This window comes from Vicugna pacos, chromosome 1, assembly GCF_048564905.1.
Source record: "Vicugna pacos chromosome 1, VicPac4, whole genome shotgun sequence".
Lineage (NCBI taxonomy): Eukaryota > Metazoa > Chordata > Mammalia > Artiodactyla > Camelidae > Vicugna > Vicugna pacos.
In genome coordinates, this window is record NC_132987.1 from 20,440,804 (window position 1) to 20,467,116 (window position 26,313).

At 40.5% G+C, this 26,313-nt stretch overlaps 1 protein-coding gene and 1 long non-coding RNA gene across 9 annotated transcripts in view; one reads left to right on the forward strand and one right to left on the reverse strand.

The window, feature by feature from the left end:
• LOC102544655 (ribonuclease inhibitor) overlaps window positions 1–26,313 on the forward strand; it is a 46,232-nt gene that overhangs the window by 17,028 nt on the left and 2,891 nt on the right. For 7 of the 8 annotated variants that reach the window (XM_072958443.1, XM_072958431.1, XM_072958447.1 and 4 more), the window contains exons 5-10: window positions 78–218; window positions 616–761; window positions 6,875–6,970; window positions 15,252–15,387; window positions 21,686–21,792; window positions 22,106–22,253. In XM_072958443.1, coding sequence (XP_072814544.1) covers window positions 78–218; window positions 616–761; window positions 6,875–6,970; window positions 15,252–15,387; window positions 21,686–21,792; window positions 22,106–22,230 — 751 coding nt within the window. In that variant the 3' untranslated portion in view covers window positions 22,231–22,253. The remainder of the gene's footprint in view (window positions 1–77; window positions 219–615; window positions 762–6,874; window positions 6,971–15,251; window positions 15,388–21,685; window positions 21,793–22,105; window positions 22,254–26,313) is intronic. The other variant, XM_072958450.1, reaches the window with a different exon arrangement.
• The window catches only part of LOC140695644 (uncharacterized), a 40,820-nt gene that overhangs the window by 9,616 nt on the left and 4,891 nt on the right, over window positions 1–26,313 (reverse strand). The window contains exons 3-4 of the long non-coding RNA XR_012071368.1: window positions 24,691–24,803; window positions 4,069–4,181 (exon numbers count right to left, since the gene is read on the reverse strand). This is a non-coding gene — a long non-coding RNA (uncharacterized lncRNA). The remainder of the gene's footprint in view (window positions 1–4,068; window positions 4,182–24,690; window positions 24,804–26,313) is intronic.

Consider the following 26,313-nt stretch of genomic DNA (forward strand, 5'->3'; position numbering starts at 1 on the left):
CAGTGTCTTAAAATTAATAATCCAATGGGTGACGTGGTTTTAAAAGTTACTTATTTGCTCCTATCATTTCTTTTCAGATTTGGAAATGAAGAAATTGAGAGTATTTTCTCAGGCCTGGAGAACAACCAGAGGCTTCGAGACCTCAGCCTGCGCTTCTGTGGCCTGGGGCCGCAGAGTGGGCCGAGGCTGGGCTCTGCCGTGTGCCGGAGTGCGGTCCGGTGAGGGGGCCCACTCCCCGCCACCCCCACATCTCCACACCGTTCTGTCTTGAATCATGTAGCCAGTTATGCACACAGCCTACTAGACCATGGGTCCCCTTGATTTTTCACTATGTTTTGAATCATCTTTTCCCCCTGTAGTTATTTTTGTTTTTCTTTATTATAAGAGAAAGATCCTTTAGTTATGCTCGCAAATCAAGGATGTTGTCCTAAATGCACGTTTTTGGCCAGCTGACACGGTCACTCGTTCTATTTTTTCTGACATAGTCTATTATTTATTATGGTTATTTATTATTTTATAACTAGGTCTATTATTTTATGAGGTGGAGACCTCAATTCCAAATTTGAGAAAGTGGAAATAAGGTCAAATGAACAGTGTATTTCGTCCCTTCCCCAGTGAGCTGCACCTGGATGGCAATTATCTGCAATGTTCTGGAGCTCTGGGGCTCCTCAGGCCCATAGCGGAGTATGTAGAGATGCAGGGGAAGGACCAGCCAGCCACTGCCCCACCAGACACCAGGAATCCCCCTCAGCCGCTCCAAGGTAAGCAATGGGGAACTTCGCCCTGAACTCTGTCGGGGCCACCTAAAAGAAGACTTTGCTTTGCAATTAAAAGTGACCTTCCCAGTGATCCATGGAGACTCTTCTTCCTGAGAATGTATGGGAGCAGGATGACAGAACCCCAAAGATGTCTTTGTCCCAATCTTCAGAACTGGTGACTATGTTACCTCACATAATAAAAGGATCATTATAAGAAGGCAAGTGGGTCAGAATCAGAGAGAGGGAGATGTCACAATGGAAGGAAAGGTTGGAGTGAAGTGAGGAAGGGGCCATGAGCCAAGGAATGTAGGTTGGAGCTGGAAAGGTCAAGGAAACGAATTCTTCCCCAGAGCCTCCAAAAGGAATGCAGCTCTGCCAATGCCCTCACCTTTGCCCATAAGACCCATTGGACTTCTGACTCCCAGAACTGTAAGACAATAACCTTGTGCTGTTTTAAGCAGTAAGTTTGTGATCAAACACTCCACTGGGGGAGGGGCCAGACACTGCAATGGGCAACCCCACCAGAATCACACAACTTGCAGCAGGGAAGGCGCAGTCCCCTCAGAGAAGTAGACAGATGAGGAAGACAGATGCAGGACAGATGAGAACAACAGCTGCTTACTTCCCTATAAAAGGCTTACCATTTGTTTAATAGATCCCAAGTACACATACTCATGATTCCTTTTAAAGCTGACTGCTTTTAATCACTGGCTACAGTAAACCATAGCAAGTGGTTCATAGCACAGACTTAGAGTCAGACCTGGATTCAAATCCTTCTCCAGCTGTTCATGACTGGGCAAATTATCAAACTGATCTAACTTCAGCTTCTTCAGCTACAACATAAACAAAATGATAACTAGCCCCTGGCGTTGAGTGAGGACTAAATGATGTAATGTAAAGTAGTCAGCATGATGCCTTACATGCAATAAGTACTTGAGGGGTGTATTATCATCAGCACCTTCATCATTATTGTTACAGCAACCACCTTTTCCTAGGAGAGGAAATCTTGAAGCATGTTAGGGAACACAATTACTCTACCTGCTGGGAAAAAAATGAAGATAAAGAACTGAAGTCTAGTGTACAACATGGTGACTACAGTTGACAATACTGTATTGCATATTTGAAAGCTGCTGAGTAGATCTTAAAAGTTCTCATCACAAGAAAAAATATTTGTGGCTATGTGGTGATGGATGTTAACTGGACTTATTGTAGTTGTCAGATCACAATACACACAAATATCGAATCATTATGTGATACACCTGAAGCTAGTATAATGTTTATGTCAATTATATCTCAGTGAAAGTTACTGAAATATAATTATATACCAACTTGCCTTATTTTTTTTTTTAAAAAAAAGCTGAAGTCAAACCTCCTTTGTGGAAATGAATGGGAAGAATTTATAATTAACAGAGATTCATTAAATACAAGAGTTATCCCTCATTTAGGAACTTGCACAGTATCAGAATTATATAGGTTATTTGTTGAATTTGATAATTCAAGTCAACACAACAAATATATAAAAGGAAGCTGGAAAGGGATGTCTGTCATCAAATATTATTTTCCCTCTGCTATATTTACCAACATTCCTATAAAAAAGCCATAGTCCCATTTATAAAGTCCTGTACTATAAAGTTCAGATCTAAATAAGTGAATCTATGATTTTCAAAAAAATAATTGGAAATGTGAAAGTACCATCTCCAAGGACTGGAGTGTGGCAGGCAGGGACAGGTGTGAGAGGTATGGGACTGGAAAGGTAAGAAACGACAAGGATGTAAGGAAGAAACGTGGAGCTCTCTTATTCTGGTTGTTCCAAGTGGTTTCTGCTGAAAAGGCCATTAGGGCTTAATCTTAAGGGTTCTGGATTCGTTCCCCTAGAGCGCCAAATAAGCCAGGGTCAGAGCTGACTGCCGAGAGGCCTGCCCTGTCCTCCTTCCATCCTTCACAGCATCCCTGGACAGGGTGGCAACTACCCCAGCAGGGCTGGGCCCTGCGGTCAGTGCTCAGCATACAGAACCTCTTTTAAGTTGCTCTCATCACTCAGATCTCAGCAGTACAACAAAACCCACTTAACAAGTACCTTTCTAGGCTCTTCCTCCCCTGAGGCTAACTGTGACAGTCTCTAACATTCACGTTAATTCACATCAACCTTGATCTCTATCCAGTTCAGCCGGTGCATTTTAGCTACTCTGCACTCTTCTGGTTAACTTTATTAGTCTGCGCAGGCTGCCAAAACAGAACACCGCAGGCTGGGGGGCTTAAACAACAGGTTTATTTTCTGGAAGTTTGGAGGCCAGAAGTCCCAGATCAAATGCTAGCTGCTCTGGTTCCAGGTATGGGCTCTCTTCCTGGCTAGCTGATGGCTACCCTTTCACTGTGTCCTCATGTGGTCTTTTCTATGTGTTGCACGCAAGATAGAGCAAGCTCTCTGGTGTCTAATAAGAACACTGATCCTATCTGATCAGGGCCCCACTGCTGTGACCTCATTTACCTCAATTACCTCTGCAGAGGCCTCATCTCCCAATACAGCCATACTGGGGGTTCAACCCAGTTTGTTGCAAGACAGGTTTGCAAAGGGCAGGGACAAGGGCAGCTCCCGGAGTCTCGCAGGATGCACGAGGTTGCTGGAGGAGGGTGCCAGATTCCTTGGTTCAAGGATCACATTTGAGGGGACTCAGGTCCCACACCCACCTGTGGCTGGTAAGATACCACAATCATTTTTATTGCCACATATGCCTCTTTTTTCATTTATGGCCAATCCTGCTGGCAAAAAAAAAAAAAAAGTGAAATAAAGGCAGGAAAACTGCCTGAGCAGAGGGCAATCTAGTTCTGAAACAGAAGCACTTTTACTCTGGGCTGGCATGTACATTACTGTTACGGATTGAATGTTTGTGTCCCCCCAGAATTCACAGGTTGAAGTCCTACTCCCTGAGGTGATGATATTAGGAGGTAGGACCTTTGGGAGGTGATTAGGTCATGAAGGTGAAGCCATCCTGAATGGGATTAGTGCCCTTACAAAAGAGACCCCAGAGTGTTTCCTCACCCCTCCTGCCACATGAGGTTATAGCAAGAAGACAACCATGTGTGAACAAGGAAGTGGGCTGTCATCGGACTCTGAATCTGCTGGCACCTGGATCCTGGACTTCCCAGTCTCCAGAGCTGTGAGGAATAATGTTTGTTGTTTATAAGCCACCCAGTCTGTGGTGTTTTGTTACAGCTGCCCAAATGCCCTGAGACCCAGAGTACACACAGCCTTCTCAGTGGCTGTGTTTGAGGGGTTGTGGGTGGTATTTTTAAATGTCCAGATTCTCACCTTCCATAAGGACACAGTAACTGTGGTTAATATCCTTGGTCACAATTATCATTCTACTTTGCAAAAGAAAGACACACTCCTCTCCCATCCAGTATCTGAGCAGAATATTTCTCCTAGGATGCAAAAACAAAGAGACAATTCAAAGTATTGAATGTAAGTGTTAAGAAAATGAATGACTCTAATAATTCAATGATTTCATTTTTTACACATCAGGTGGCTTCCACTCTTCGCTTTTAACACAACTGAAGGAGGACACTGACAGATCACTTAAAAAGATTTTTTTGATCAAACACTATATAATTTTTAGCTTATAACTCAGGAGTTTAAAGCATTGAATAATACTGCTGTGATAAAGCTCCTTCTAGGATTTACTTGGATTTTAGATGAAAAACAATTTATTATGAGTATGTTCCATGTAATGTTTGTGATACACTTTAAACATTATTATTCTTTGTTTATCTGACATTTAAATTGAACTGGTTGTCCTGTATTGGGGGGACAAGGGAGGCTAAATCTGACAACCCTATTATTCCATTCCCATCTATGTGAACAAGATTTCTCAGCAGTTACAATAACAATGAAAAACAGGAAAAGCATTGATGCTGCAGTCTGTCTCAGTTTAGCAGTAACATTCTTTCATGAATATATAAATTAATTACAAAGGCAAATAAATATAACAGCACCACCCATCTCTTTGGGAGAGGTGGTCAATAAAATTTTACTTTTGTATTTAATTAGGATTTATCAAAAAATATAAAATACATATGCTGTATTAATTTCATACTTCTAAAATTGGTTAATAACTATGGAAGAATTTTTAATACTTTAGAGGCTTATGATCTCAAGAAATTGTTAAAATCTAAATATTTGTAAATGTAAATGTAAATGTAAATTTTTATTACAGAGAAGTATTACAAGATGACCAATAAACGACTTTCAAATATAAAATTCTGCACAGTCGGTAGAATGGAAATACCAGTAAAAAAAAAAAAAAACAAGAAAAAAGGGAATCATGTAAAATTTTCAGCCACTCAAAAAGAACTGCTCATGTCTTGGGCTGTCTGAGATTTCTGACTGGATGATGGTGGGTAGAAGAGTGCTTGGAATTTAGATTCCATCTGATACACTTAAGAGGATGGTATAACAGATTTTATTTTGAAACATCAATATTTGCCATATGCTAGAAATTTCATCCTTTGAAATTTTAAAACTTATGCTGTATAAGTTTAGATACCAAACAAAAGATGTACAAGATTATACATAGCGTTACCATATTCCTCTAGGATGTTATGAGAGTAAAAATGTTTTGAGGACACTGCTTTGTAAGGCCCAAATGTTTGATCTTCTCTCCTGTTCTGTGAGCTACTCCCAGGCCTTCTAGTAACTTCCTCTTCTTGCTTTCTGCTGCCAACCACCAAAGAGGCACGGATGCCTCACTATCCAATGACAAGTTTGTTTTCTTAATTACTTGTTATAATGTGTAAAATACAGTCTTAGTAACGATCCTCCTTCCTTCCTTCTTTCATCGTGTGTGTGCGTGCACCTGTGTCTCTCCTTACAAACATTAGAGCATAAAACTAAGATCCCTTACCCTGAGGAGAGGGCTGGAACGCTGTATACTCGTGGGTGTGTGTACATGTGTGTACATGTGGAGTAGGGGGAGTCAGACAATTTTTAAAAGGCATAATAAATCTATACCTGCTATAGTTTATTAGGAGGTGATAACTGCTATTAAAAAAGGGGAAAATTGAGCAAGATAAGCAAGTGTGGGAATCTGGGGAAGGAAAAGATGATTGCGGTATTATTTTATTTTATTTTATTTTATTTTATTTTATTCCCCAAATCCAAATAGCTTTGTTGCTCGCTAATTTTCGGGTTCATACACACGCGCGCGCGCACACACACTTTCATGAGCCAGTATACTGATACTAAAATTTCTTAGAAGTGGAATTATAGGGCCAAAAGGCACATAAATTCAGGGTGTGATTTTAAACAGATGGTTAAGTGTAGGCCTCCTTGAAAAGGTGGCATTTGTGAACGGACACAGGAGATCAGGGAGTGAGCCTGTGGATAAGCAAGGAGCATTCCAGGCAGAGGGCACAGTTGGCACCAAGGCCCCAAAGCCTGTGCACAAGGAGCAGGTGTCTGGACAGTAACAGGGGCAAGGGGGCCGAGGGCCTTGTTAGCCTGGAAGGAGCAGAGGGGTCAGGACTCAGCTGGGTCTTAGGTTTGAGAAGGACCCCTCAGTCTGGGTGGGGGTGGAGGGCTTCGGGGAGGCTGCTGTCATCCAGGTGAGAGGTGGTGGTGAGAGGTGAGGGGTGTCCATCCAGGCGGGACCAGGTCAGTAGCAGGGGTCAGGTTCTACATCTACACCATTTCCTGACGGATGGGACATGGGGTGCAAGAGAAAGGGAAAGAAGGGTCCAGAAGGACGCAGAGCAGTAACATACCAACATATTTTTAAACATGCCAAAAATGTGTTCCTCTCTGCTACACCCTTACTAATTCCTGATACCGGAGCCGCTTTTATAGAGGGCACCTGCGGAACAAAGGAGACTTTACACAAGGCCCTGCAGGACAAGTCTTGGGGCCCTGCTTGGTCGCATGTTCTCCTCAAGCCTGTGAGGGGAGAAACGTGAAAAAGACTGAAGTGAAGTCATCGGGGTGGGTAATTCTCTCTTATGAGAAATATCTCGGTCCTAAGTGCACATAAGATGAAGGCAATAACCAATATCAAAGTGCATCCAAAACCCACTCATGCAACTTTGAACTGGCTGTTTTTTAATCTTTTTTTTTCCCCATACAGCCAGACAGAGAGCAAGTTCAGCTTTGAACCAGATAAGAAAGCCATCTGGAGCTGTAACAGTGAAAACCACTTCTGGGAAGAAAAAGAGAAAAAAAGGTATTTTTGTTGTTGTTTCAACTATTCCTCCCACTTCCTTCAACTTGTAAGTCACTTCCTTCCTTTCATGGACTGTGTGTTCCCCCTGCTAAAGTAATTACCCCAAAATCAAGTGGAGAAAAAGAAGACTAAGCGTCTGATGGCTTCATATAAACCCAATACAGAACAGTTCAGCCATATCCGCCAGGGGAATTTGTCTTTGGCACATTCAAACAGGCCAAAAAAACAAGCATGGGAATATCTCTGCAACAGATAGCCAGCAGGACCTGATAAATTCAGCCTGGAGGCTTTTCTCCTATGCTCACTACTTAGAAGCAGACACTGAGTCATTGAGAGGGAATTTTAAGAAATTACCAACTCCATAACCTCCGAGCAGGATTAAGCTAAGTGAGAAGCTGCCTAAGTAGCAAAGGTTTGCAGCTAAATGTTACGGAACCAGGATTCTGTTTCCAGCACTTGTCCTGATGCCTGGTCTCAGCATCCTATTCTGAGGACCTTGTGCTCACACCTTCTTGAATCCACTCCAGCTTTAATATTTTGAAGTTATAATGAGACAGCACAAGCTGACCCATCACTGGGCGTGTCATGAGCACAGTCTTTGGGAAACTCCACGTGGAGGCCAACCTAAACTTGTGCTGTTCTGTTTTAGTCCACTTCTTGTGTTTGTTTGTTTGTAGAAGGCAACAGGCCCTTATAATGAAGCTCTTTACCTGCTGGCTTTTTCTTCCTCAATTTTAACCGGTTCTTGTGTGGTCTTTTTCTGTCCTTGAATTATCCTTGTATCTCTTGTATGAATTCTCAGTGAATTAGAAAGATACAACTTTTATAAGCTAAAAAGCCACATGAAAAGATAAAGTGAGAATTTATCAGACTCCGGCTCTGTTGTCTGATGTAAGTACAGTCTTTCCACTGGATAGTGCTAGTAGATTTAGGAAAATCTACTACAAGGGGGAAAGAAGAGAAGGAGGAGGAGGGGGAGAGGAAGGAGGGGGAGGAATGTGGGAGGCAGCGGGGGGAGGATGCTAGGTTATCATTTGTTTTAGACAGTTTCCATTTGGGAATATTTTCAACCAAGAATGCTTTCAGAGGAGTTGGTTTGGGTTCCTGTGAGGATGAGGATGATCAGTGTCTGCAAGACAGGTAGCCATACAGAGGGCAGTCCTTAGACTGGGCCAGATGACACCTGAGGGGAGAGGACTGCTGGCTCACTAATTCTAACTCTGCATCTGGACTTTACAGAAAGTGGTAGCAAGGACAAAGACTGAGTGTCTGTATCATGCTGTGCAGTCAAGTTGGCATTGCATAAAGACCAAAAGGACAAAATCTATCTGGGAACTTCAAGGCTTCTCAAAGCCGGAGAGAGGCTCTGACCACTTCTATTTGTTGAGCTACCTGAGCTAAAATTTTTTTAAGTTAATTAATGGCAAAGGTTTTTAAATGCATAATATTTGAAGTCCTTGCATTTAACAGGCCAACTCTTCTGACACACATAAAATCACAGGAAATGCACACATAACCTCATTAGACGATGACACCAGAGTCTGAATGTGAGGTCCTTCTCAAATATGACTCCCCCTGTGTGCCACTCCCCACTCAAGCCCCCATACCCCCACCCTTAAGCAGACCCTGGAGATTTTAAATCCTTATAAAAGGTGGCTCATTTAAGGGAAAAGTTAAAAAAAAAATAAGAAAAAAGAAAAAAGCAATACAGTTATTCATCCTTCAGCTTTTAAATAATAGCTCTGTTGCAAACCACAGAGGAGCTGAATAGACATTTTTCCAAAGAAGACATACAGATGGCCAACAGGCACATGAAAATTAGTTCAACTTCACTAATTATTCAGAAAATGCAAATCAAAATCACAATGAGAAATCACCTCATACCTGTTAGAATGGCTATTATCAAAAAGGCAAGAAATAACGAGTGTTGATAAGGATGTAAAGAAAAGGGAACCCTCAAACACTGTCAGAGGGAATGTAAATTGGTGCAGCCACTATGGAAAACAGTATGGACATTCCTCAAAAACTAAGAATAAAACTAGCATATGATCCAGTTATCCCACTTCTGGGTATTCATTCGAAGAATATGAAAACACTAATTTGAAAAGATATATGCACCCCTATGTTCAATGCAGCATTATTTATGATAGCCAAGATATGGAAACAACCTGAGTGCGCATCAGTGGATGAATAGAACTTGTGATATATGTATATATAACATACATATATATACACACACATATGTGTGTAATGGAATATTACTCAGCCATAAAAAAGAATGAAACAATGCCATTTGCAACAACATGGATGGATCCTGAGGTTATTATACTAAGCAAAATAAATACCATATCATTCCACTCATATGTGGAATATAAAAACAAAACAAAAATCCCAAAAAAACCCACACAAAAAACATGAACAAACTATACCAAACAAAAACAAACATATTAAACACAGAGAATAGAGCAGTGGTAACCGCAGGGGAAGGGGCAGTATGGGGAAAGTGAAATGGGTAAAAGGCATCGACTATACCATGATGGATGGAAACTAAATCTTTGGTGGTGCATATGCTGTAGTGTATAAAGAAGGAGAAATATAACACTGTACACATGAAACATAATAACCAGTGTTACCTCAATAAATTAAAAAAAATTTTTTTAATTAAAAAAACAATGCAAGCTACAAGCCTACAAGTTTAGCTAGAACAAAAGGATGTGGGAAGGTGGACCTAGTATGAGGGGTGGGACATATTAAGGAAGACTGCGTATCAGGCCAAGAGTTTGGACTTAATCCAATAGACAATGGGAGCCATTAAAGTCTTTTGTCTCACAAGGAATCCTGTGCCTCAAATCAACAGAAACAACTATGTGTCTACTATATATTTACTTTATGGCTTCTTTTCATGCTATCCAGAGTTCACACAGCAAATTAAAAACCAGCTGCTCACATTGGATAATCATTTTCACAGTGTTTATTTGTCTGGGGATGAGTTTGGTCTTCATAGAAGAGTTCTACTTGTTTCAAAATAAAGGGTCAGATTGAGCTGATTTACATCAACCTCCTGGGTGAGGAGTCCAGATGGTTTCCATTTGGTTCCAATTGGAAACAGCCAAACTATTTTTATTCTCTCCTCTTTGTGGACAAGAGGTTCTGGGCCTGCTGCTTAGAGAGCTGAACTTACAATACTGTATGAGTCAAAACCCCCATTCAGAAGCCTGACACCCTTTATTATTCCTTCCAAATGCATGATTACAAGAACTGGACATTTTTACATTTAGCAGCCACTTATAAGTTGATAGAAGAGGCAAAGTATTCCATTTCTATTCTTGCAGAAGGTAGATGTCTATTCAAGCCAGTCGTGCCTCAAAGCATCACTGAACAGGAAGAATCATTAGATCAGTGGTTCTCAAAGTTGAGAAGCATCAGAGGCACCTGGAGGTCTCGTTAAGACAGACTGCTGGCCCCTGCCCTCCAGAGTTCTGAATCAGCAGGTCTGAGATAAGGCTGGAGAATTTGTATGTCTGTTAAGTTCCCTGGTGATGCTGACGCTGTTAGTTCAGGGTCCACATTTTGAAAACTACTGCTTTGGACCCGAAAGAAAACCCGATTGCCTACTCTTGATTTATTTTGCTGAGTAAAGCAAATCAGAGAGCAGAGTGAGGCTCCTAAGTGCCTCTTCTTGGCCCTGGAAAGCACACAACAAACAGGGCCCAAGACCCATCTCTGTTCCAGCTTCTCTATCTCTTCTGGACCCACTCTGGCCCACCTCTGAGCCCCATGGCTCTGTACCAGGGGCTCTGTGGGAACTGTGGACTCGGGGCCTTGGGGGTGACCAGCACTCACGTGGGTGATGTCTGGCTTGGCCTGTGCCTGGTCACAAGCTTGTCAGGTCCATAAAGAGCCAGAAGATAGCTGAAGACTGAAAGTCACTGAAAGATCAACAGGAATAGTCATCTGCAGACAGCTTCTCTGTTATCCATTCAGCCAGTCCTGCCATGTCACCTCAAGGCCCCAAAGTTCTTGGAAAACCTAGCAAGGACTTAGGGGTGTCCTGTCCCTTGGGTCTGCTCTGCTTCCCAGCCCAAATCCTATACCATTGTTTCCAGTACTGTCATAACCCTCAAGGATTTAGAACTGGGAATGCCAGCATGTGACTTAGACACATACAGGGAGCAAAATCCAAACATAAAATGATCAGTCCCCAAGCTTGGGATGGATCAGACCTTTACTACAGTACCAATGCCACCCAGGTGGCAAATTCACATCCCCAAATAAGGCATTATTGCTCATATTATCACCACAGACCATAGGAATGTTTAGTGGCACTAAGGAAGGCAAGAGTCAAGTTCAAAAGTCAAAATGTAATCTTCAAAATAGTTTTATTAGTTGCAAGTCAAGAAGTTATTAGTTATAGTCCTGAACTTATTTCACTTGGGATTTTATCCTGAGCAATAGCTAAAGAATGGAAACTTTCGTGGACAGGTTCCAAGGTCCAAGGTGTGAATCATCCAACACTAACTGCACTTTGCTTCCTTACGTCCTGCAATCAATAGAATTTATATTCTGGCTTATAAACCTCTGGTAATTACACAGGAAATCATGCATACTCCTATGGATGGAAAGAAGCTGTTTTTACAAGTTAAAAATAAATCAATCTCAAGAAGAACATCCTACGGAGACCTGGCATCCACAGATGAACATTTCAGTAGTGGTGAAGCCAAACCGGAAGTCCAATGCCCACCGGAATGTGTGATGCCCACCGGTTGGTCTCAGAAGAGGCTAGAGAGTGAGGGAGAGAGGAACCCCTCTGGGGACCTTCTGTTTCCATGAAAATTCATACTTAACCTTTGGGAGCTGGCTCATATGGGAAATAGAGCTTTCTCTGGAAGGAATGAGAGGAGGTTCATCAACTGGGAAAGACAGGGCCTTCTAGGCAAAGGGAGCCCCATGAGAAAAGGCTCAGGTTGTGAAAGTGCCTGGAGTGTTCAGCACATGGGAAGTGGGACATTCACCTCAGAGCGGTCACTGGGAGAGAGCTGGAGATATAACTGGAAAGGCCAGTGGATGCACATGGCCAAAAGCCAAGAATGCTGTTAAGGAGTGAGAATTTCTCCTATGCACAAAGGCGGAGCCATGATGCTTCTGAAGCAAGACGGTGACATAATAAGAACTGGATTTTTAAGAAGAACCTTCGGCCACTTTGCAGAGCATATTTTAGAGAGACAGACATCTGGACAATGGAGGCTTTAACAGTAGTTCAGGCAGGAGAAGATGAAGTGCAGAACCGAGGCTGCAGAGGAGGAAAGATAGAGTCTAGGTAAACCTAGGATGGAGAACTGGCAGGACCTAGCGGCTGGTTCAATCAGGGTGGTAAAAAATATTTTTCAATCAAAAACAATTGGGGAATCTTGGCAATTAACCAAAGAGAAAATCAGAGGAAGCTCAAGGTAAGGCAAGTCCATACTGTATCTGCGGTGTGGCTCCCCGGAGAGGTGTGCAGTTGTCAGAAGCATGTATCTGATCCCCAGAGGGGGAGTGGCAGAAGGGGGACATCTTACACATGGAGGTTCGCCACCAGACTGCACCCATTCCAGTGGTTCAGTGACTTATAAAACCTAGAAACAAAGCTGGGCAGTAAAATCTGCTGTGAACTACATGCCTCTACAACCACTGTGTCACCATGCTTCCCAGTGGATCTTCACAATGCATCCAGGAGATGAGTGTTATGATCTCTATAGCAGCAATGAAGACATTTAGGTTCAGAGAAGTGAAGTGACTTTCTGGGGAGTCACACAGCATTTCTCAGAGAAGTTTTAAAGCTGGAAATTCTGCTCACTTCAGTATATCACCCTGCCTCGGGTACAACTGGCATCACTATACCACTGCTAAGTTCTCCAAGACAGAGGAGGGTTACTTTAAAGTAGTCATTGTTGACGAGCTTGTTTTTGTTTTAAAGTAAAGAAATGGAAAATTAGGCAAAAATAGGTTGGAGTAAACACAGCTGGGGTGGATCAAGTATTACCAGGGGCTGAGCATGGACTCACCCTTATTCCAAGGAATTTGTCTTCCATCCAGAGAAAAGAATTTGGTTCTGCTTGAACTCTGGTTAGAGGCCAGGAGCAGGAAATCCCTGCGCTGAAGCAGCATCAGCTTCCCTACCCTCTAACAGGGCACCGTAACTCACTAGAGGGCTCAATTCTGGAGGGGGACTTGGACTAGCATTTTCCAGACTGGCTCTTTTTCACGGGCCGAGATGACATTGTTACCTCTCTTACCACCAGCTGGAGCGAGATCTGGATTGTTTTCCCATGAGGGTGCAAGTTGTACCAGGCCAGTCACAAGCCAGAAAGCTCCCTTCCTCTCCAACGGCACACATTTATGCCACGTTGGCTCAGTTAGGGGTTTAGACTGGCTGAGAGTGTTTTGTTTCTTTCCTCGTAAAGCTGAGCGACTGCACAGGAATGTGGCCTTTGGCCTATGGCCTTGGCCCCCTTGGCCTCATGCTTCATCACCGCTGCTTTCTGGCATGCCAGAAGGGGGCAAAAAGAAATGAGTGCCACATGCGATCAGTATCCACATTGTTACATTCTGGGCAGTCAACTTAACTTTTCAAAGGTGAAGAGATTTTATAAATAGAAAAATCATATTTTACTTGTGTTCACGGATTGTCTCAAGGCATTATTAACTATACTGTGCTCGGAAAAAACAATGAACGGTGAGAGAAAAGTTTCCACTATATGACTGCACTCTACATTAATTCACTCATTCATTCAATACAGTTAACCTACAGTGTGCCAGATATATTATTCATAATGGCTGTCGTCTGCTATCATTCCTATGCTCTGGATGTAAGGACAAATGAGATAGGGACAAGTTAAGCTTATCCACAATAAAATGAAAGGATGGGCTAGTTTTCATCCCTCCAACTATGTTTTGAAAGAAAATAAATCCTCTCTATTTCCTTCAGCAACCCAGCAGATTTGATTCATATCCAAATAAATCAATTGAATTTTTTTAAAGCGTTTATTTTTTTAAACTGGCAAACTAGAATGGCCCAATGTCCAAATTTATCACCTTTCCCCAAAAAGTCAGTTCTGTTTCACTTGAAAATGTACCCTTAGTTATCATCCATTCTTCTCTCTTCCCTGCTCGTCCCACACCCTAGTTACACTCCCTCTCAGCTTCAGGAGGGCAGGAAGTTTTATCTCTTTTGTTCCCTGTTGGATTCCCAACACCTAGAACAGTGCCTGGCACATAAAAGGAGCTCAAAAATATTTGTTGGATGCGGAATGAATTCAAGTACAGAAGCGTCCTGTCTAGCCCTGGGGTTAGGTTCTCAAGCAGGCTGGGCAAAATTAGTGTGTAGCTAAATGAGCCTTTAAAATCCTTTGTCACCCATACAACATACAGATATATTATCTCTTAAGTTCCATGCAGTTTCTTCCCCAGCTTTGGGACAGATCCTTGGTTTTCAGTTAAGCCCCACATGAAGTTGTTGGCTGGTGTTTAGATGGTCACATTGCACACAAAACATGGAACTTCAAACACTTGGAGGCCCCTAGGGAAACGATCTGGCTGTGGCACTGGAGATTCAGCTCTCCTTTCTCACACTTTCTGAGTGGATTAGGCCCATGGCTCTTTTTCTCCATTCCCTTCCCGTTTTTTGTTTTTGTTTTTGTTTTTGTTTTTTCTTTTTTCTTTGCCAAACTCCTAAACTTGTAAATTAAATGTGTACATGATGCCCCCAACAGTACTAAGGCTGAACTTCGTGAAAACTGGATAATCACAAGGGTGAACCAGACTTCAGGACCACTGAACTCGGTCATTAAGTCTACAAAGCCAGGGTGCTTCTTTCTCCTTAAATTTGTCCTTCTAGAGTTCAAAAAATGTGACAATTTTGCAGGCTTTTTTAAAGGGCTGAATCTCTGTATGAGGCTGTCACTTCCCTAGGATCAGCAGACAACTCATTCATCTTCTACCAAGAGATTTCTAGAGACATCGATTTTCCTCTGTAGCCAAAGTAAAGGCAACAATTTAAATCTTAAATGAGATTTTCTTTCATACAGAGCAATTTTGGGCTTGCAGTTGTAAAGGATGAAGGATGCACTGAGTGTTTTTTTAAAAAGGCTTCTTAAATTATATGTATTTCCTTGACTACACTGCAAAATGCATTTACTCACACAAGTCAAATCAGTACAATCTTAAAAAATAAAATCAACTTAGCTGTGGAGTGGGGAAACTATTGTCTAAAAATAATAAAATACTCTAATTTATTTTGCAGGAATCAAGAAAAAAATTAAAGATTTGACTGAAGCTGGTTCTTGGTTAGTGAAGTTGTATTTAGCAGATAACGGCATAGATGGAAAAGGAAAAGAGGGAGAAAATAGCTTGTTGGAATTCACTCAAATTTTAACACGGTGAGTAGAAAATTAAGAGGCTTTACTTGTTCACCTTCCAAAACTAGGTGCTTGGGTTAAATCATGGGGAAAATGATTTAATTGCAGCTTGTTAACAGTGCCAAGTGAGATTTTTCATCTGAGAGTGAAGTAGTGACCCATCTTGGTCTTGGTACATCATTTTATGGGAAGACCTGAAATCACAATAATGGCATGGCAGACAGTTGTACGTAAGCCCACAAAGGGGTCTCAAAGACCTCATTAGAAGCTCCATTTTAAGAAGTTGGCAACTAAGCAAAGACAAGAGGTATGACTTCCAGATTCTTCTTTCCTACGGTCAGAATGAATGTAATGTAAGATGTAAGCAGTGTGACCTGAGGAAGAAAGGCAGTCTACTCAAGAGTGAACACTCCTTTGTGTTTGATTATAACGTTGTTCCAACCTCCTTAGGGAGAAAGAGCTATTCTCAATAGCTTCTGGAAAAAACAGACTATTTTCTTGACACATTTATCTGCACAACCTTGGACATCTCCCTATCCACTTTCCTGAATCCACACACCCAGTGGGCCAAGCCACAAGTGAGCATTTTTAGCAATGTAAGAAAGCTTTCTGGATAAAGAGGGCTCTAAGCTACACCATCTTAGGACATCAGTACTTGGGGCAATCAAGGGCAACAGAACACAGCCAAGATTTGAGGCTTGAGGGCTTGAAGGATGGCAGTTTATCATTTTAGAAGAAAAAGATTCCTTATCTAATATACTTTACTACCTTATTCAGGAATGTTGGGAAGATTTCCAACTTGGATAGTTTTGCTATTTTTTTAATAATTATACTAATAAACTTCATTTTATTAGCCTTTCAATATGATGCTAGATTTAATATATTGCCAATGTATTATCCTTTTAGTATAGTGCTAACATTTTGTTAAGGATTTTCACATCTATTTTCATGAAGGATATTAGTTCATAGTTTTCTTGTAATGTCTTCATCTGGTATTGGGATCAGGGTAATTCTGGCCTCACAGAATGAATTAGGAAGTATTCCTTCCTCTTCTACTTTATGAAAGAACTTGTGTAGAACTATCATTATTTCATCTCTAAATAGTTGGTAGAATTCACCAGTGAAGACATCTGGACCTGGAGTTTTCTTTATGGGAAATTTTTTTTTAACTACAAATTCAATTTTTCAATAGATAGAGGGCTATTCTGGTTATTTTTTCTTGGCTAAAGCTTTGGTAGTTTGTGTCTTTTCAGGAAATTTGTTCATGTCATTCAAGTTTTCAAATTTATTGGCATAAAGTTATTCATATATTTCCTTCTAATCCTTCTCATGTCTATAGGCTCTATAGTGATGTCTCTCCATGCTTGAAATTGATCGTTTGTTTTCTTTTTTTTCCTCCAATTAATCTGGTTAGAAATTTATCAACTTTATTGATCTTAAAGAACCAGCTTTTGGTTTCCTCTAATGTTTTTCTTTTTTCAATTTCATTGATTTATTCTTTTATCTTTATTATTTCCTTTATTGTCTACTTTGGGTACAATATGCTCTTCTCTTCCGAGTTTACTAAGGTAGAAGCTTAAGTTATTGATTTCAAATACAAATGTTTATATTAACATTGTTATTTCAAATATAAATGTTTATATTAACACTAAGCACTCTTTAATTGCATCCTACCAATTTTGATATGTTGTATTTTTGTCATTCAACTCAAGCCATTTTCTAGTTTCCCTTTTGATTTCTTCTTTGACTTATGGGTTATTTAGAGGAGTGCTGTTTAGTTTCCACATATTTGTTAATTTTTCAGATATTTTTGTCTGGTTGATTTCTAATTAAATTCTGCTGTGGTTGGAGAACATACTTGTTCTATGGCTCAGATTACGATCAATCTTGGTAAGTGTTCCATGTGCACTTGAAAAGAATGTGCATTCTGCTGTTACTGGGGGAAAGTTCTAGAAACATCAACTAAGTCAAGATGGTCAGCAGCGTTGTTCAGGTGTTCTATATCTATAAATTTTCTGTTTACTTGTTCTATCAATTACTGAGAGAGGGATAATTGTGACATTTATATCTCCTTGCAGTTTAATCAGTTTTACTTCATGTATTTTGAAGTTCTGTTATTAGACACATAAACATTTATGACTGTTAAGTCTCTTAAAGAACTGACCCTTATTATAATGAAATCCCTAGTAATATTTCTCTCTTATCTCTGGTATTATTCCCTCCTCTGAAATCTACTTTGACTAATATTAATATAGCCACTGTAACTTTCTTTTAATTAAAATTAGCATGATATATCTGTCTGTGTCCTTTTACTTTTAACCTATCTATGTCGTTATAACCAAATTGGTTCTTGTAGACAGTATATAGTTGAGACCTTTTTTTAAAATCCATTTTGACAATCTCTGTCTTTTGTTATTTGGACTATTATATTTAATGTGACTATCAATGTGGTTGGGTATTTAATCTATAATCGTGCCATTTGTTTTCTGTTTGTCTCATTTGTTCTTTGTTCAGTTTTAACTATTTTTCTGCCTCTTTTTGGACTGAGTAATATTTATAATTCCATTTTTGTCTCTTATTGTTTCATTAGCTATACTTGCCTTTTTTTTTTAGTGGTTGCTATAGTGTTTATTCTTTTCATTTTAACTTATCACAATTTTCCTTCAAACAATATATTATTTCACTTACAGTATAAGAATCTTACATTTCCACTCCCTCTCATTCTTCTTACTATTGTTGTTATATATTTTACTTTTACAAACGCTATAAATCCCAGAATACATTACCATGTTTGTTTTAAGCGGTTAATTCTTTTTTTAAATATGGGGCAAAGTCTTTTATACTTATTTACATTATCATTTTTATTATTATTACTGTTTCTAGTGTTCTTCATTCCTTTGGATATATCCAAATTTCTACCTAGTATCATTTTCTTTTTATCTGTAGGATTTAATTTATACATTTCTTATAGTCCTGATCTGCTGGTGATGAATTCTCTGAGCTTTAGCATTTTTGAAAAGTCTTTTTTGCCTTCATTTTTAAAGTTTTTTTCCTTCTGGATACAGAATTCTTGGTTGAAAGTTAATACTTTCAAAATGTTCTCCACTGTCTTCTGCTTGCATTGTTTTTGAAAAGAAGATTGCTATCACTTTCATCTTTGTTCTTTTCAACATAATTTGTCTTTTTTCTCTGGCTGCTTTCAAGACTTTCTCTTCAGCACTCTAGTGCCCTAACCAATGTAAACTCATAAAGACAGCTTAGTCCAAATTTAACATCCATGGTCTTTGTACCATTCATCTATTCCGGGCCTTTTCAACCTCACTCTGTCTTCTAGGCAGTGGGTGACTTTCTGATGTGACTTATGAAATGAGCTGCATGCTTGCCTCAAGGACAGCTTCCCTACCCATTTCCACCTTTGTAGATCAACCCTCATTTTCCTTCTGCACCTCTCTTAAGTGCTGACAGGCCGGTGCCCTGGAAGTAAAAGCATCATCTTTACAAGCTTCCATGCCCCACCCTGGCAAGCCCAGTTCTGAGCCAGCTGTAGAGCAAGATGGGAGATGATCAAACAGGCTCCAGGAGCATTCTGGGGAACAGATTTATGGCTTCCTGCCTTTTATCATTGAGGGTACTAAGTATCTACAAAGGAGGAATTCAATGGATGAATTTGGAGGCAAAGAACTGGTCAGGCTACCTGCTTTCAAAGTCAACTCCAGGGGTCTACTTAATTGAGTATTTACATTGAGGTGGCTTATGCATATGCATTTATGTTGAGGTAAGGTTTGGTGATGGAGATTATGGGGCACTAACTACTTGCCTGCCCAGTAGCCCTGTTTGCCCTCAGTACTACATGGGTCTAGCCTCACTTTCAGATTACCTGGTCCAGCGACAAGGGGTATCATGCCTTTTGTTTGTGAAGAGGCCTTACCTATCTCTGCTGCTTAAGCCTACCCCTAAAGGCAATTATCAGTGGATCCTTTGGGCTTAAGGCAGGAACCAAATGCTGGTTTGGGTGCAGGAACCCTGGTTCCCTCTCTCATGAACCAGGCCTCCCTCTGATTACAGTTCATCTAGTAGTGGTCTGTGGGGCTAACAGAACAGTACAATTACTTAAGGCTGACCATTTGTCAGATTTTGTTTTCTGCCCTGACCACACTAAACATGACAGCAGAACTGGCTACAGAATTTGTAGGGACCCAGTGTAAATGCAAACTCATGGGCCCTTGTTCAGATATTATTAAGAACTTCAAGATGACGATAACAGAGCACTAAACCAAGTGAGGAGCCCTTCTGAGCATGGGGTCCAGTGCAACTGCTGGCTCTGTGTGACAGGGACGAAAATACCACTAACAAGAAGAACCAGAGCCAGGAATTCCTTGTGTTTTTTCAGTTCTGACACTAAATACTTATATCTATTTGGCCTTTTTTTTAAAGTGTAAATATTGAGAACTGCTGAAAATTAAAATTTTTCTTGGTATATTTGAATCATGATTCATGGTTATTTTCAAGCAGACTGCTGGAGTTCAGATCTCTGCTCCATGATTTAATCTATAACTTCTCTGTATTTCAGCTCCTTATTTGTAAAAATGAAGGTAATAATAGTGACTAACTCAAGAGACTGTTACAGGGTAAATGAGATCATATATGTAAGGTGCTAAATATAGAGCCCAAGGCTCCAACTAGCACCTTGATACAAATGAGAAAAAGAGTCCCTCTGGGCAGATGAACTAAAGGGCACTACCTCTCATCCCCAACGAGTCAGAGGAAGTTACCCCTTCGAGGGCTATGCTTCAGGCGCAGGACTTAGCAAGCAGAGGTTGGCTGGATTTCAGCCCTCCTCGTACCCTTGGAAGGCTTCTTTGTGCCAGGCACAAGTGCTTAAGCATGTGGGTGGCCATGATCACATCTGATAGCGAATGCTCCGTAAAACCATGGCTCTTGTGAGGCCTGTGTAGTGTAGTGGTTAAATCCATGGCCTCTGGAATCAGACCTAGATGTAGAATTGTTGAGTTGTGAAGTTTGTCTTCAACACTCTTCACTCCTTCTGTGCACCCCTGCTTCCTCCTTGAAGCATCCCTGCTCGCCCCCATCTTGCCTGAAGGACTTGGACACAGTTGGGCAGTTCAGGAAGCTAAAGCCTGTCAAGTCCTGATTAGACAGATTGTTTCCTTGGGAGCAAGATCTTTGAGAGGCAGAGTCTGGCAGGACCATTCAGCCCTGGCCTTGAATTCTGGCTGCTGAATCAATAAAAAATGTGTACAGGGAGCAAGAAAATGGCCTTATATTCACTACTGACTCTAACTGAAATTTCATATCCCCAGCACATGGTAAGGGTTCAAAATTGCTTTATGGATAGTTATATGATAATTTCTTTCAGAGCAGAGGCCATATGTTAAATTCCTTTTAATCCCTGCAATGTTAGGCACGTAATATACATCTAGTAAGTATGCGTTCAATATGCATACTTGGTAATGCATTTTGCCAGATGCTTCCATAGGAACTGCTTCATTCTGTTTTTATCACAACCTTATGAAATAGGCAGAACCGCCCTTTTGAGGTCAAATTTACGGATGAGGGAGGTGAGACCCAAGAGAGCACATGGCCTACTCATGATCACAGGGTTGACAAGAAGTACAGGCTGACCTGGAACCCAGGCCTCCCCACCCAGAGTCCATGTCCACTCATGATGCCAGAGATTCCCAAAGTCCAGTTGGCAGGCCAAGGCCAGGACATGAAGGAATTTTCAATAATCCTCAAAGAGATTAGAAAAATAAAGACAGGTGGAGTGTTCATTTTTCATAAAGCTAAACTTACTTGATTTAAAAAGCTAGCCTTTATTTTGAGACTATGCCCTTCCTACTTTTATATAAAAATACTTGTTATTGTATAGTGTTGCTAGGTGAGAGTTGTTTATTTGATATGCTAGAAGTTGCCAAACTGACCTCCGTCTGTCCCCCCAAGTTATTTGACATTTTATTTTCTGGTGTGTAAAATCTAAAAGACTGAGAAGCTCTGCAAAATTACACACCATGTCTTTTGAATAAATAAATGAATGGAAGATTTAAGACAACTAAAAATCTTTATCCTACCAACTTACTTTGGAGAGGCATTCAAACTAGAGAGATTAAACTGGGGGGAAAAAAGAAAAAGCTAGATTCAGGAGGTTTGCAGTTTCAAATTGGGTCAGTGCATCATCTCTGAGGGGGGGGGAGGCGGAGAGGATCTAAAAAGAAAGAGCATACTGCAAAATAACTGGATTGAATTTCTTTGAGTAACCACGCTTGGCACACCATTTTGCTTGGTCATTTCCTCTGGTCAGCCTGATCAGATACTCCACCCACTTACAAGAGCTTGACCTTGGAAACAATGTCCTGGGGGAAGCGGCGGCTGCTGACATACTTGAAGCACTGAGAGCCAGAAAGACAGGTAGGGTGCTTCCAGTTTGTGTTCCCCTCCCCCATCCACATCCACTCCTTCCCAAATGCTGTACGACCTACACTTGCCCTACTTTTTCCATTAAGTAACTGGTCTGAGCTATGTGATGACCAGGACCACTGTCAGAGGCTGGCCACCATTGTGTTGATTTGCCCTGTGATTTGCACTAAGTTCAAGAGCTCTTAGGACGCATATGTAGTCTTTGATCTAAGCAATGAATGTTGTTAAAGTGAAATTTTCTCTATTGCTTTTTCTTCTCCCTCCTCTCTCATCCTCATCTCTTCTCTGAGGAACTCTCTCCCAGTCTCTATTCTCCTCCCCAACCCAACCTGCAAAGATTTCACCAGAGAGCAGCTGGAAGACTCAAGTAACAGCCCTCATAAGATTCTGATGTGCTTCCTGGATCACCAAAGAACAGTTAAAGAGTGATTGGCATAGAGACAGCATTACGGGTATTTTTATGATCATGTAATCTTTTGAAAATGACAGAATTACATATGGAACAAGCTGTTTAGTACTGGCTACACCTGTCCTCTCCTTCACAGTATGTGTGACCAGAATTAATGACATCCACTCTTACTGCTGACCGAGAGATGAGGAAATGTCATTTTTAATGAAGCTCAGTGAAAGGCATCATAAACACATTTGAAAATTCAAATTCAGTGTTAACCAAAGAGGGGAGAAATCTTGGTGCTCTATCTGGTAGATTATGTGGAGAGAATTAGGTGATACAAGCACCTAGTTTTTTATCATTTCTACAGTAAAATGGTCTTAGAGACATTACATAATTTTCTATTGCAGTTTTTCAATGCTGGCAGTTTTAGAGAGAACTGTAATATTACTGTGTACCTCACTGCCACTTTTCAAGTAAAACTACTCTATTGCCATTTCTTAACAGCCAATCAAATGATTCTTAAGATTTTTAAATTATTTCTTTATTTTAGAGAAACAGAACATCTACTTTCTAGTCCATCTGAGTTGAATTCAAATTCAACAGAATTATTCTGTTAAAATTAATTCAAATGTAACTTTAGGCTCAATAAACTGAAGGCAGGTTAATGATTTCATTTGGTTTCTCATGGCACTGTAGTAACCTTCTCATTACGCACTGCACAGAAGACTCTGTAAGAGTGCAGCAGTCTTCTGACCATCACTACAGTGGGTGCTAATGACGGGTGGCGTCAGATAGTCTGACAGAGAACGATTATCATTGAGAACCATCTGGGGCTGCAAAACATTGTGCTTGCTTAGTAAATGCGTCAATTTTCATAACTGGGAAGATGATCATAAAATACCTACCTGAAAATAACTCATTTAAAAAGCATTACAAAGTAATTTCTTGTTCAAGAAATCAGTTTTTTCCCCAAATGTGCTGGTATATATGAGTAGCTTTAATGCATCCATATTTTGAACCAAAATAATTATGAGCCATTTCTGATGGAGTTGTTCAATCAGATTGTTAGTCTGAACAGCGAGAAAGACTCCTCAAAACAGGGTTACCTGTTTGGATTCTATAGGGAAAATGTCTTGCCATTTAGCTCTAACGGCATCATTTTAAACATTAAAAGCAATTAAGTGATATCATTGCTTATAGAGCTAATGTTCTTCTTCTGATTGCTTCTGTGTTCTTATCATTAGCAAGTTAACAAGCTAATTTCTGATTCTAATTCTAATTCTCTTGTGAAATCCAATCTAACAGCCTAAAGTTATTTATTTGCCTCCCAAGGAGTCCTAATGACTTTAATGATGGAACACACAATGAAAACTTCCTCAGAAATATTAGCAACCTCACTTCGTAAAAACAAAATTAACAAAAAGACAAACTGCTATTCATATCTTACAAGCTTGTTTTCTGACAAATTAAAAAAAAACAGAATACTTCAGGATCACTTCATTTATTTATTCTTTACTCACTTCTTTCTTTCATATACATTTATTAAATGCCTACTATGTGCCAGGGCCTGTTCTAGACTTTGGTGAGCAATGAATTCCTGCCTTCCCGGGGCTTGCTCCCTAGTGGAGAATGACAGTAAGTCAACAACAACTTCAAAAAGAAGTAAAATATATACTATTATATATTAGATGGGGGTTATACTTAAGAAAAAAATAAAGCAAGAAAAGGAGATAATGTGTGTATGTCGGGGGCAGGGGGCTGCAATCTCAGTTAGAGCTGCCAGGGAAAGCTGTACTGAGAAGGGATATTTGAGTAAAGACCCAAAGGAGGGAGGGAGCAAGCCATGTAAACATCTGGGTGACGCACATTCCAGGTAAATGGATCAGCAAGTGCAGGGGCCGTAAGGCAGGAGCCTACCCGGTGTTCCAGCACCGGTCCGGCAGCCAGCATGGCTGGAATGGGGTGAGAGGGAAAGCAAAAGTAATAGGACAAAAATTCTGAGAAGTAAGCATGGAGGGCAGGGGGACTACTCGACAATTATGAGGACTTTAGTTTTTAACTCTATTGAGATGGAAAGGCATTTGAGAATTTTAAGCAGAGAAGTGACCTAATCTGACCCACATCTTACCAGCTCTATGTAGAAAACAGATTAGAGAGGAGCAAGGGCAGAAGCAGGGAGGCTAGTTAGGGAGTTTTCTGTGGAAAAATTAAACAGAGCCTTTCAGCAGACCCAGGGCACCCAGCAGTGAGGGTGAGGTGAGAAGTTGCAAAGAGGAGGATCAAGGAAAATTCTGCACATGAAACAGTTGGGACTCAGCCTTTACCATCACCCAAGCCTCCTGTGTCTGCCCTGCTTCCAGAAGACTGATAGCCAGGTAGAAGGCTGGGGTATTCTTTGAGAAACTGAATAGCCCCAGAGAAAGGAATTCAAGATGCTGATGGCTGGCCAGCCCTTCACTATTCAAAGAAGCCTAGCAGGTAAGCAAGGAACTTACCATCGCATATACAGGAGCTTCCCGTCGGCCTCTGGATGTCTCCTGCTTCACTGTGAACAGAAAGCTGACAATCTACAGACACATGAGCAATCTGCCAACACAGGAAACCAAGCCTGAAACAGAGAGAAAAAAGGAACCCTGAAGACACAGAGACAATGCAGAAAATTTTAAAGAAATTAGTTGTAACACCCTTAGTGAAACAGAAGATAATGCATCTGTAAAACAAGAAAGTAAAAATGACAGCCAAGGTAAAAATTTCAGAACAAATGCCTAAAGATGAAGTCAAGAAAATCTTTAATGAGTAAAACAAAAGATATGGAGATGAAAAATTGGTGAGAAAATATAAGAGATAGAGGTTCAGTCTAAGAGCACTGGTATCTAACTCATTGTTTCAGAAAGAAAGTACAGAGAAAAGGGAGGAAAGGGGATTATCAAAGGAACAAATCAAGAATGTTCCCAGAACCAAGGGACATAAATCTGCATGCAACTGAGAGAGGAGCCCTCTAAGTGCTCAGCACAGTGCAAGATAAACTGTATATCATTATGGCATTTCAGAACTCTAGGAATAAAGGGGACATCCCAAAAACATACAAAAAGAAAAAAAAGGTTGCATACAAAGGACTGAAAATCAGAAAGACCTCAGACTTTCTAGTGGACAGCTGAAGGCCGAGGGGCACTGCCATGACAACCCTATGAGACTACACATTCCCAACGCCTAACCGAGTATGAGGATAGACCAACGATGTTTTCCACTCACAAGGACTCAAACTCTGTACCTCTATTCTCAGGAAGCATCCAGAGAACATGCTTGAGCAAAATGAGGGAATAAATCACAAAGACAAAAAACACAGAATCTAGCAACCAGCAGAACCAGTACAGAAAAGGGTGTCCCAAATGGTGGTTGAGGGTCAGACCTAGTCCAAAGTGGAGCAGAAAACCGTAAGACTCTGGATAGGAGGAATACCAGGGTAAAAACTAAACTAATGGAGCACTGAAAAGGCTTACATATTTTGAAAGAAATACTGAGAGGTATATGAGAAAGAAATTTGGGGGAAATAGGTACATAGAAAACTATGCAAATGAGAAAAAAAGGGCAATTATTAATTCAGGCAAAAAGAAAGTGATACAAGAAAAAGAAACACAATAAACAAAAGTGTATGATCATACCAGTGAACACAATGTGTTGATTTAACTAAAAATTGTAATGTATCTCTACTGGAAGGTTTGGTGAGTGGAAGCGACAACAGTCAATATGTTAAAATTTAAAACAGAAATGTCAATACGTAACAGAGTAAGTACTTAGTTTGAAGTAAGGCAGTAAACATGAAAAACAGGTGAATGAGTTGAGTGTCTCTGGAGAAGAGGGCTGAGGCTGCTGAGATGAGGGGTAAGGGTCTGTTATAAATTATAAATTATAAAATTTTAGCCCTATTGCATTGTTTAGCTGTATGTATACATCACTTTGATGGAAATATTTTTAGAGAGTTGAAAAGTACATAGCTTTCTCACCAATGCCATTCGTTGTCATGTAACTCACCTCAATTTCTAACACTAATCTTACCTTAAATTATCTCAGCTTCCACTAAGGAATCAGAGGCCTCAACACTATGAGGCATTGAAGAA